The 12,780-nt window shown below is 49.3% G+C and overlaps 2 protein-coding genes across 2 annotated transcripts; one reads left to right on the top strand and one right to left on the bottom strand.

The window, feature by feature from the left end:
• Window positions 1-906: 906 nt before the first annotated feature.
• Window positions 907-2,913, bottom strand: T069G_09164 (bZIP transcription factor domain-containing protein; the record flags this gene model as incomplete). Its single annotated transcript, XM_056176374.1, has 3 exons — window positions 907-1,016; window positions 1,079-2,483; window positions 2,701-2,913. 3 exons carry the CDS (start codon window positions 2,911-2,913, stop codon window positions 907-909), a joined length of 1,728 nt encoding a protein of 575 aa, XP_056024852.1.
• A 9,073-nt stretch (window positions 2,914-11,986) lies between these two features.
• T069G_09163 (uncharacterized protein) lies at window positions 11,987-12,565 on the top strand (the record flags this gene model as incomplete). Its single annotated transcript, XM_056176373.1, has 1 exon — window positions 11,987-12,565. One exon carries the CDS (start codon window positions 11,987-11,989, stop codon window positions 12,563-12,565), a length of 579 nt encoding a protein of 192 aa, XP_056024851.1.
• Between the last annotated feature and the right edge of the window lie 215 nt (window positions 12,566-12,780).

Raw genomic sequence — 12,780 nt, 5'->3', positions numbered from 1 at the left:
TAAGACTTGCGTAGGGGATGCAAGAGCGGAGAGAATCCAAATGAAGATTATCTTAGGAGTAGCCTCGGAGTAAAGAAAAGACACGATGAAAATGTCACTGGAGAAAATTGACATCTAAGATGAAATCTAATGCAACAATTGAAGCAAAAGACGCTCATCTACACCATCTTGATAAGAGGTTGAACAAGCGGAGTTGAAATGCCGCCTCCACATTATCCTACCGTCTGGGCGGATCACCTGCCTAATCGGGCATCCTTACTCAACCCACCGCGATAGCCGGCTTCGGCTTCGGAATCCTTTTCTTCCCCCCCCGCCAAATCAAGACATGTTTTTCATCGTCTGATTAATCTGACCAATTTCCGTTTTGACCAATTTCCGTGGAATATGGCCTCTTATTTTAACAATTGCTTATCTTAACAGATGCTCATCTTAATCATGTCCAGCACCAGCCAGGCCCATGAGCCCGTTCTTGTATCATTGCACATCAGACAGATATCTCATCAGAGAAAAAAGAAGGAAAACAGGACGCTCATGTCCATGTCAAACATTATATATTCGTGTTTCGTGAACCAAGTGATCAGAAAGATGGTTTATCCCCATGTCAAATGAAACGAATGCCGCCATGTAGATTCCCCCATTAAGATAATAAAAATATCAACACGCTTTCCGCCGGTGCAGACAAGGAGTCCGTTAGCCCTGGACTTCCGTGGTATATATCCTTTGTAACTCCCGTTGCTCCAAGTATCAATCAATGGGCCTGAATCAGTGCCCTAGATGCGTTTTCCCGCCCTCCTGATTTACCGTGAAAATCAGTAACAAAGCCTCTTTCTCTAAAATGTTCTTTTCCGGTCCGATAGTATGATGGTTTTCGCACGTCGTAAGGCAAGATGTGGTGTTTCGAGTTGATCACGGTGCGCTAGAGGTTGAGAGGCCCGCCGCAATCTTGACGGATTTGATCACGTCCTTGGGCCGCACACCCGGTACCCTGCCAAGGCAGACTGACCGACCGACCAGTTCTAATACATGTCAGTAATCTGAAATCAAGAGATGAAGAAATTAGGTGCAACGATCAACATACCTTCTATCAGCCTGCGAACGTCGACGGAAACCTTAGTCTTTGGCCAGCTAGATCCCGTCGACCACATCTGGCCGAAATCGTGACTGTTCATAAACGCGACTAATCCTCCATTCGGGTCAGATTCGTCTCCAAACTCTGTCATTTTACTGTTCTGACCTTCTGATGAGTCCCCTCGTAGAGAACTTGCGAAATCGCCAATCGAGGAGCCGTTCATCTGCCACATGTTGCTGTGGATGCCGCCCCCATTGCCCAGGCCTGAGCTGCCGGGAGATAGTCCGATGCTGGCAAAGTGGCTCTTTGTGCTGGCATCGTCGGCAGCTTGGAGGTCGTTGAGGTCCAGTTCTGTTTCGAGATAGTCGACGTTGGGAGGAATACTCAAGCCGAGCCTGCGCAGGAACAACTCTACTTCATCAGCTGTGAAAAACTCGCCCTCAAAGTTTTGGCAAATCATCCGTATCCGCTGTTCTGTTCGCTCATCAGAACCAGTTGAAGACTGTTGGTTAAATGCCGACGTCAGGCCAGAAAAGGCACTGTTAGATTTGCCCAAAGAAAGTAGCGCATGGCCCAAGTCATCCGAGCCACCCGAGGAAAAGGCACTGTCCAAGAATCCAAATTGATCAGATGTCGACAGCTTCCAGTCCATAACCTCGCTCTGAGCCTTTTTCAGCCCTGCGGCCAATCTCCGGATAATCGATTCTCGGGATTCAAACAGTAAGCAGAAGCCGAAAACAGTTGCATACTGCTCAGGGGGCGGGTTTTTCATTGTGGCTAGTCTGAGACCGCGCTCCAGGGTTGTCCGCTGCAATCTCTTGCTAAAAGAGCGCTCGCTAAAGCCGAATGGCGCCGGTGGTGAGAGTCGGGGGTAAGGCGAAGGGCTGGCGATGGAGTTGCCCAGATAGCTGCCGCTCTGGGGCTGTGAGGAGGTTGCATCGAGAGAGAAGAATGGGAAGCTGGCGTTGTTTGGCGTGGCCGAGGCGATGACTTCGTAGTTGAAAGCAGCCGGATGCTGGTGCTGGGAGGTAGAAAAGGTAGAAGCCGTGATCTCCGGTTCGAGAATGCTGCTCTGGGAGCCGAGGCTCATGGCGATGTCGTTGGCTCCCTTGCGGCCGGCTCCAGGTTTGGCCACAATGGATTCATCGCTGTCAGGTGAAGTGATGCTGCTGGTTCCCACCATGCTGGAGATGCGGAGGAGCCTGTCGGCGATGAGTCTGAGGCGAGGGGCGGCATGAGGGGCAATGTCAAAGATGCCCTCGGCTAGGATAATGTCGTAAAATTTGGTAAACTCCTTGCTCATGGCCTCATTTGAGGCTTCGAGATCCTTGACTTTTTGCTCGAGGGTGGTGATGGCGGTGTCTTTGCGGTGTCTGTATGCTCGCTGAGCAAGGCGAATCTGGGTTCGACGACGCTGCAGTGAGGTGAAGAGGTTAGACTACATTGCACCATTCCATGTGCCTGAAAGTACGCATGCCGAGAGAGAAGGGAGCAACAGAGGACGTGAAGAAGAAGAAAGAGACAATGCCATTGATAGTGATAGTGATAGCGCTGGTGCTCGTGCTTGTGAGGGCGGTAGTGATGATGAATCATGATGGTTGTGGAAATGTCTGCCAAGCTTCGTTACTCACATCGGCGGCTGTCTCGTCCTTGGTGTCGAGCCGCGGACGGCCTCTGGAGCGCTTCTTCTGCACGGCATCGTCCTCGTCATGATCCGACTCTGGCGAGCGCTTGCCATTGACTTGTCTGGGCTCCTCGCCATACTTTTCGGCATTGAGAATCGAGATTTCGCTCTGCAGCGACGGCAAGGGGGACCGGCCCTCAGCCCGAGACAGGCGACTCATGCTGTGCTGTGAGCTGTGCTATGAGCTGTGCTGTGAGGTGCTGTGCTATGCGGTGCAATCGGGCGTCGTGTGCGTGGGTGGGTGATTAGTCGAGCCTCCGGAGTATGTATGGTGGTGAAAGAATAATCCAGCGGAGAAAACAAGGCAAGATTGGAGAGATTGGTCGTGACGTCGGGGTTCAGAAAACAGGCGCGGGGCACAAGACAGGAATATACTAATAGTAATACTATTTTGTATAGCCCGGACAAGGACTATTTCATCCGCGTTCGTCCGGTAACAGGTAACAAGCTCGGTGAGGGTGGCAGGGCAGAGTAAAGCAGAGGCCCCAGCTGCAGTTTAGTTGGAGAGGGCGGAATCTCGCTGACGAGCCGCACGTACCGCTCCGCACCGCAAAGAAGGCCGCAGGTTTGTGCTTGTGCTTGCGCTTACAGTACAAGGTGGATGAGGGATGGATGGATCCGAGGCAGGGTTTCGTTTCTGGGGGGTCCAAGCAGAAGCAGGTCAGGTCAGGGGCCGTGGAGCTGGACAATCCAAGTGCAGACAGATGCTTGGCGCGTGGACTCGGTAACAGCCCTACAGTACAGTACAGATGATAATGGAGCTGCTGTTTGAGCAAGGTGGTCCCTTGCAAGTGCTGTACTGTGAGAATGAACGAGTACAGTAACTCGTAAGAATTGTGAAGTTGTGAGGTTGTGCCGTGTTGTGTCGGTAACAAATGGAACAACTGAACTGACTGTGGAATGTTGAGAAACTTGGGGTACGGAGTCGGTTTTCCTTTCTTCTCCATCCCCGTCTCTGGCGGCTGTTGACCTGCTGAGCCGCCAGAATTGCGCCTTAACCGTAGCTGGATTGATTACGAAGCAGCAGCCCGTTTCTGACGTCGTCTCTCAACAATCACCACTAATGTAACTAACTCAGCAGCCCCCAAAAACCAACCGAAGCGAACACTACTCGGTAGTACATCAATGTAATCACGCTTCAACCAGCAGCCACGTGTTAGAGCCATCAGCCAGTTTCACACCACTCTAAGCAGTGTTCGTAGCTGGTACATATTTGCCCATTGCTCGCAGGCAGCCACTCGTTGATACTGGTACTCGTACACAGACCACGGGCTTGCCGGCGTGATTAGATAATGCGGCGTCGCTAGGCTACATGCAGACGAACTAAGCGCAATTAATCAGCAGTTCGAGGCGGGCAGAAGCTCCGCGACAGCTGTCCAAGATGTGGCTAGCCGTCTTAGGAAGTCGGTAGCCTGGCAAGCCCTGGTCCTAGCGTGGAGCAAAGTTGCGACTTCCGTGCCGGGCGCCTTTCGGCTCAAGCCTCAACTTGCCTTAGTCATGTCAATTGAGAGCTGTGGTTGGCTGTGACCGGACATCTGGTTTAGGAAGTAACGGCGATGCACAGTATGGTATCATTGTAGACCAGAGGGCGTACCAGCTTGGGGGCCCAAAGGTAGACTTACAAGGTAATGCCTTGGAACTGGAACTGGACTGGATCTTGGTGGGCTAAGTTGGCATATCCCAGCCGATCATGGCGAAATCTCGTCTGGCGGGAGTAGCTCAAGGGAATAATATCGACCCTGTTTGGGGAGTGAAAGGAGCAAGTTCCGTGATTCCTGGGGGGTATTAACGGCATCTTCCTCCCAACGAAGATTCTTACCAGCGTCCATCCAATCTCAAACGAGGTACGCGTAAGGAGCAAATGCAAAATGCTGCCAATTCCGGGTCTAGCCCCTAATTAGCACTGTGCTCCGTATGTACTTGCAGAACCGTAGAACACAGAGCTATTTGGGGGGTCTAGACGCTCCAGACGCCAGACAGGGCTGCCAGTCCCACTCTTTGCCTTGGACCCACCGCCTTCCAGAAGTAGGCTCCAGCTTCTGCCACCGCCTGCCCAGACCCGTTAGACGCCTCTCAGAAGGTGTACCGAAACAGCTGCGATCCATGGCCGACGGCCGCAACAGAAGCAAAATCAACCTCGCAGCTCCATTGGGGCGTGTTGAAGAGAGTCAGAGCTCGGAGATCGTCCAGACTTCTAATCAAAGCCCTTGATTATATCATCCATTCGGTTACTGCAGTGTGACAATTGAGTATATCTGGAGCTCATCTGAATGTACGGTATACTCACTGGCAAACAGTGGGAAATGAGAGACGGGTCCGCGGTGCTGCAAGAGATGCAACTCGATATCCGACGGAACTACACAGCTGCAAATCTCGAACCCTACGGTCACAGTACGTACGAATATACCCTCGTCGATGTCCAGGCATCGGGTACGACAGGTCCTATCAAAAGCCACTGGTTTCTGGTAGCTCCAGCTTGGCACGGCGCCCATCATTCCCTTTCGGCTTCGGCTTGGTTTAGCCTATGCGTCACTAACAATACCATCCATGGGTTTTGTGTGATGCCACAAACACTAGCTGCTTTGAATTCCGGCTGCCACTCACTAATCTTGCTGATACATACCACGAGCACACGCCCATCGTCTCCATGCCGCATTCCCCGCATTAGCTTCATGCCGCTGTGCATTTGATTTTCTGCAGCGGTGTGGCATAACATCACCTTCTTCTAAGTGCCTTTGGGGCCTAAATCTGTGCGGCTTGGGCTCCATTCTCGATGCCGCTGCCGTGAGATGAGGTTCAATCTTGCCGTTGGGCCGAATCATCTGGACCCGATTATAGGCCCAGTCCACAGACGCCTCATTTAATGCTTCTCCAGCAAACTGAATCCCTCACACTTTTTTCTCCAAGGCCATCGAGACAATCGTGGGTTCCTGTGTTTCGTAGCGTGGATACACCGCCGGCCATTTCTGCCGGCATCATCTTCCGGATTTGAGACGAGATAGTTCAGCTTGATGCGTCGTCCTGGCCGATAGGGGCCTCATGGTCCATACGCGGCTAAATGGGTCATACGAGTCAGCTTACCGGAGCAAAAATGATTGGCGAGGAGGCGAGTTGCAACTATTACTGGGGGGTGATGCAGAGTTCAAGCAAGCACACTGTACAGGCCCCTTTGTAGACTCCATGCAACTCAATTCTGCCTCGCAATTGCTTGAAGGTGCCTAATACGGAGCATGTTCCTTGTGAAAAGAACGACGTCAGCTATTCCATTATTGTTACTCCCATACTGTTGACCTAAAAAGGCATTTATATTCAACCAGTCAAGGGGGGCTTGATGCCTGTCTATTTTCGTGAGTTAATTTTGACAAGACCCGGGCCCTGTATCAACATGCCGACTCTGATAATGCTCTGACGAGGTGAATATCAACAATGGCGTTCCATCTCATGCCAGTTTGTATCTTGATAAAAATCTCTTTTACTTAGGCTCTATCCAATGGTAGCTGTAGATTAGGCATTCTATCAAGGTGCTTGGAAAGTACGATATACGAGAGAGAATACATTGTCTCTTTCTCCATTGGGCTAGATAAAGACGCAGAGGTGTGTCCTAAATATCCCACACTCCTCCTACTCGTATCCACGCACACGGGCATTTTCCGTGGAATTCCGCTCGCCTCCACTTGAGACATGGTTGATTATCTCAACTCTGGCACATGGTTGGTTGAGGGTCGTGACAATGATGACAACCACAAAAGAAAAGGCGGGCTTTTTTCGACACTTGGCAGACCAATTCGCAAATTCTCACAGATCAAAAATGATCTCGCATAAAACTAATGAAATGCAATGTCAAAGAACGAGTGCCTGCCAAGCGAGAGGTCCTTAGGCGCTATCGCCGAAATAGGGCTCTTAATGTCCGATATCCTGCCAACAACAAGGTAAGTCGTCCGATATGCAGCTAGTAGCAGGTGTTCAGCCCTGCCCCATGTACCGTAGCCTTCAAACCAAGATTTCACGCCTTTATTTGGTACGATTTCGTCCGAGTAGGTCCGCGTATGTACTATCTTTGTCTCTGAGGCACGCCTTCTTAGGAAATATCACGAGAGACACAGCATCAAATTGCCCGCTTTTGGTCAGATTGACGGCTAGATGCTCCAAATCTGAAATAACGGTGCACAAAGTCTGCCTCGATAATGATCCCGTGTGCAAAGAGGGAGGCCTGTGATGAAGCAGACGCAGAGTTTGCGGCTCAAGTGGAGGTTTGCTCCTCTGTCCCGTTCCATGTGACAAAAGAAAACCTTACAACTGCGCCAAACTTCAATGGAGATGATCAAGTGGAGTCGACAGCATTGTCTACAAGTCGATACATGGGCATAGATCCCTACGAGTTACTCCTGAGGCTCCGCATATTGGGGACTTCTGGTGATGTTCTCTTCCGAGATGGTCACAGTGACCGGTGTGATGTGGGGCTGCTCAGCCTACTTCTAACTCTGGAAGCATCCGACGGAGTTTCAAGCTTGGCAATGTCAATGTAAGCTTTGATCTGCGTCGAGGTTGTGATGTCGACTTTCAGTTTACTACCATGTATAGTGTATATGGAGGCTGAGAGCTAATGGTATCAGGTCATTCAACCGTATAGGAACGACCGGGGTGATGATAATATTCTACAGTACGTCTCACCACGAATCATCATCGTGACGCTCATCTTCATGTCTGACATGATACTCAAGGGCTATTTGGTCCAACTCTCTCTGACCGACAAGATGAGCCATTAGCGTGAAACTGAAGCTTGTGGCCACGTCGATCAACGCAGTGGTCCAAGATGAAGCCGGCTCCCAATATCGGCATCTTCTCCCCTTACTGCAATGACATTCGCTCAGATGTAACCATGGTGGTAGTACAGTATAAGCTCGATTCATGTGGCGAAACGCTTAGGACATTCCAGGAGATGAGCCTATACAGCTGCAACGGCTGCAGGGAGAGCTCTTGGCGATGAGCCCCGTCGTTTACTACATAGATGGGCATTTGGTGGTGCAGTAGCCTCATCATCTCTCAGATTCAGGAGAATCTTTACACTCCGTGATTCCGAATAGTGATGGCTTTGTTTGCTCATACGTCCAAGTCAGCAGTCGGTGTTTTACTTCCACCCCCGTGCCTCAGGGGAATACTGTTTGAATTTCTGCCAAGATGTAGCAGCCGCCACTCTCTTTCTGGCACAAACACCTAGCTCCTACTGTCGAAGTGCAGATACGTACTGCCTATATCGGAGTGATGTTGAGCCTCTCGGTGTGGAGGCTGTAAGGGGGTTGGAGAACACTTCCGCCCGTGGAGATGCACAACCCGCCAACGAAGTTCTTGTATTCTGAATCCAGTAGTATCGGCGTGATGGGTATTGCTGATGCCTAGTGTGCCGCAACTCTAATTTGCTTTCTGACAAGACTATGGAGTACAAGATGCAGCCATCCTCGAAATCATGCCGAAAGTGCCACGATCCCCTAGTTCAATATGCTCTGTCATATAGTTTATTTTTGCACATGCCTGCATGGAGAGTCTAGCGGTACCTATCGTCATCGATAGGACTTGGTTTCTTTCACTTGTTGATTCAACTTGCAGTAGTTGAAGGCATTTACAACTAGATTTATCAACTACGCCACGAGTTGCAAGGAGTGGAAACCTATAATGTTCGAGACAGCACTTTCATCACCCATTCTTCCCAAGCTCAAGTGATATCAAAACTATGTAAATGACAACTGCAGGTATTATCCAGTGTTTGCAAGTAGATGAGTACTCCGTAGAAAGTACATTCGCCCCTTTTGGTGGATCTGCAAGTGAACTAAAAGGGTTTCATCTCCAGCGATACAAGTAGTCAACTGTACCCTTGCAAGTCTTGGCAATTAGCTGTCCAAACTCATCAACTCTCCCAACTTGGTTATAAGTTTAGATGAATACGTGTATTGTACTTCCGGGAACCGATCAACATACGCGCGTCTTTCTACCGCGATCCGACTCAACTCGTTGTCAACCCTTATCGCCGCGGCGTTAATTGTCTTTGAGCAAGGGCAGAAGCTCAATCGCCTATCGTTGTGGTGCGGAATTCCGCAATGTTGAGCCTCCAATTATACGGGCCCCAGCATACGAGTTCTATTACAGGCTGTTACATAAGTAAATGGAGTCAAGAAGTGCTGGTCGGTTCGTTCAACGCATGTAACGGAGTATGACCAGGAGTGGAACGGCCGACCCCTGACAAGAAAAAATGGGACACTACCGTGCCGGTGGGATGTCAACAAGAAAGAAAGAATTGGAGAGAGCACTTCCCATTAGGCAACTGCAATTACTGGGATGCTCCAGCGACTGCCGGTCAGACATAGTGGAAGTCGGAGCGGCGCCACCACTTTATTCACTGCTGAGCCCACAGTTTTAGCTCAACACCCTGCTTGGGCTCATCGAAATAGTGCCCGAAAGCATCGTTCCATTCGCTCATCTCCGTCCCGGCTTGCATAACAAGGTGGTTTTCGTCGCCATGAATTTCCATTTTTGAATGGACTTGTGGGCGTCGGATTCCCACTTCTTCTCGCTTATTGCTCTTCTGAGCGTATTTCTCTCCAATCGCTTTGTGGTCCGGCCACACCCCTGAAATAAGAGGCAACAGAGAGACGGGGTCAAGAATCCTTTGCCGTTTCTATTCTGTGTTCCGATTCCACCCTTGTTCCGCTCAATTGCTGGTGCTAATAGGTATGCCGCAATAGCCGCCGGAACCGGATGGTTACCCGTACAAATCTGACATCCGTGGGTCACAGCTCGGAGTCTCCAGTGCGTAAGAGTGCATTTGGAGGTTGGAGGCTGAAGTTGGAGTTTGGAGGCTGACTTTGGAGGCTGACTTTGGAGGCTGAAGTTGGAGCTTCATTCATGTAACATGCCGAATGATTCTCCGAGTAAATTCGCGATTGAGGTGGTATTTTGAATCAATTATGACGCAGAAACTAACAGGGTGTGGCTGTTTAGTAAACTTGGAGATGCTTGGCTAAAACAGATGGATTGTTGGATCTTCAACCTTATCATAACAATACACGATAACCTTCAACTTCAGATCCAACTTAGTTTTCGGATAGATTAAATTGCATGGCATGAATTATATTTGGTACTCATTACTGAAGTTTTGTGTTCACCTGCGTAGGGTTACTTATCACTACTAAACATAAAATGGAGAGAAGAGGGGGGTGTTTAGTAATTGAATAATCTAGCGAAAGCTGAAACAAAGAAGAAAGAGATGAGCGAGATTTTTCTACACAAGCTCAATCAAATGATTGAAAAGATGAATCGATATAAATAGTAATAGGTTGCCGTGCTTTGAGATGGAACATCATGATGGAACCGCTGGTTGTGCTTACTTGCCCAGCGTTGGGAACCTAAGCAACGCACACATAGAGAGCATTCCCTGCCAAGAAGGGTGAAAACAATGTTATATTCAGTCCGACCAACTTAATGAGTACAAATAACATCATCAGACAGATCATCTCCTTCGCATATTCGGCTTCCTCTTGTCCGTTTTAGAGAAGCCCATAACGCTCTATCTAGGGGCAGACTCAGTCACATAATGTCATTAAGAAGAATGAAAGCTTACTCGGAGTCCATACTCTTTGTTTTAAGTACTTTTGAAAGCTGTGAGAGTAATTGAAAAGACTTGTGTTATTCGACATATGTCAACGTCGATGTAGTTCGCGCTACAGAAAGGAGACTCACACGCTGCTCCCTCTGAGACCTAACTTGGGACTGACCATTCGGAAACAAATGGGAGTACTGTATATGCATCTAAATCATGGATAACAGTCATTCCATTTGCCTGATTGCTTCGTATCTAGTCAACTAAAGGACCGCAAGGTGCCGTGACACATCTAGTATGAGAGACTCTACGTTGCTGATGATCAACGGAGCGGACAGTCAAATACAAACAAAATAGAAAATGTAGCACACAAAGCAAATATTATTAACAACTGAATATTCGCCAATCTTGCTCTTGGAAGCGTGTCGTGCAAAACATCGACGAGTTTTCTTCTGAACGTCTCAACATTCTTCTTCCGGGGCTGCAAGACACATTCAAGGGACAGATTTTACAATAGCTATCAGGCAAATGCTCTTTCTTGCTGTATTCATTTTGAACGTGAAGTTACTGGAAAGGTTGAGCTTCAGTGGGAGATGTGCTGGCTTTGAGGGATAAGAAAACCGGGCTGGGATAAACAAAGTGATGTCGGGACTGAGAAACAATGAGGTGAAGCAAACGGAAAGATATCTTTGAGTATATTTCACTACGGATAGAATAAGTGGTATATGCCTGCCATTCTTTTTTTACTTATAACTCCCACCTGACAAAGCATCTTAATGCTTATTTCATTAACAATTTAGGAATGCATGAAGAACTTCGTTTTTATTTACAACACCAGATGCAAAAGCCGTAATCTAGCTTGCCTTCCCATAATAAAGGTCTACGGTGCAAAAGCAAATAAGGAATCATTCAACTTGGCTATCGCAGCCTTGTTTCTCAAACATACTCCCAAAGGAGGAAAGCGATTGCGATTGGGAGCAACGAGGCACTCTCTACGAGGTCACGGCGAGCCTTGGGACGCTCATTGCCATCTTGGGAGAACCCCACGAGCAATTATGGCTGGAGAAGAAGATCAAGGCTTGGGCTTTTGATGTTGTGCCCAATGAGTTTCTCGAAATGGTACAACAGGGAAGTCGCCGTGCATCGATCATCCTGGCTTACTACCTTGTTCTTCTTAACCTTCTCCCAGCAACATGGATTTACCAGGATGTGGCCGGTCACGACATGACGGTATAGAGGAAAGTGTCGGGGTGAAATAGCAGAAATACATCTCCATCCCAAAGATGGCAATGCAACTAGATGACAAGGTTTCTATTGTCCGGCTTCTCGTCAACAACTCGCTGTGTTAATATCTGGGCGACAAGGGGACTTTCATAAACCACGTACGAAGCCTGCCATTAGTCTCGAGATTATCCATTATCTCCTCCTAGACGTTATTCACTGTCAGGGCTCTCAGCGGACAGTGCAAGCTTGGAACATTTATAGACTTCTTGTTCGTTCAGCCATGGCGCTGGGCTTGCACAACGCTTCTACCAGGGAAACTCTTGATCCGTGCTAAGCAGAGTATCGTCGACGAACCTGGGTGATGATATACTGTCTGGACAAGGTTATGAGTGCGGCTTGTGGCGGGCCCACAATCATTATGGACGACCAGGTGGTCAACCGATACCCAATATCTGAACTGCCTTTGCCAGCCCCAGACGTCTTGCGTGCCGAATTAGATCTCCCCGGCAAATTCCTTGCCGTGTCGTTCCGGCTCTATCAGATGATGAGCAAATCTCTCAACAAGCAGTACGCAGCCAACGTCGAGAATGCGGACCCGAGGCCGGACGACATGGCTCCGCTTCAAGCGTCTGGCGAGCTCCGGAAGGCCCTTCGCCTGTGGTCTGCCAGCCTGCCACCAAGCCTATACCTATGCGAGCTGACCTCAAATATACTATCCGAAAACACGCAAACGGATCGACTGCGTGTCATCCTCACCTTGAGGTACTACAATCTCAGCATCCTCATCCACAGGCCCTTGCTCAGCACCACCATACGCCACCTATTTGGCGGTGACCATATGTCTGGGGGAAATCCGCCCTACCTCATCCAGCCTGCCATGGGGGAGGGAGGCCCACGAATGCATACGCTCAGCGCAAAATACCATCGAGCTGGTGCACGCCGTGATAGGGGCCCGGCTAACACACTTCCCAGATGCTACGACAAATGCGTAGAATAATCGCCTTGAGGATCACTCGACGTTGGCTGGACCGTGGCTGGACCGCCAGGGTACTTCTATTTCTGCTGTTAACTCGTTAGAAACTATGCGTATTGGCGTGGGGGACATGGATATGTTCCAGCTTTATACGTCGGGGGTTTTTGATCCCACTATGCTGTAAGAGTTGAACCCAACCAATCATCCCTCCGACGTAGTGCAGATCCCACGTTTTCGGG

This window comes from Trichoderma breve, chromosome 6 (assembly GCF_028502605.1).
Source record: "Trichoderma breve strain T069 chromosome 6, whole genome shotgun sequence".
NCBI lineage: Eukaryota > Fungi > Ascomycota > Sordariomycetes > Hypocreales > Hypocreaceae > Trichoderma > Trichoderma breve.
The sequence above is the reverse complement of the archived record's forward strand: the minus strand, read 5'-3'. Positions and strand labels throughout refer to the sequence as shown.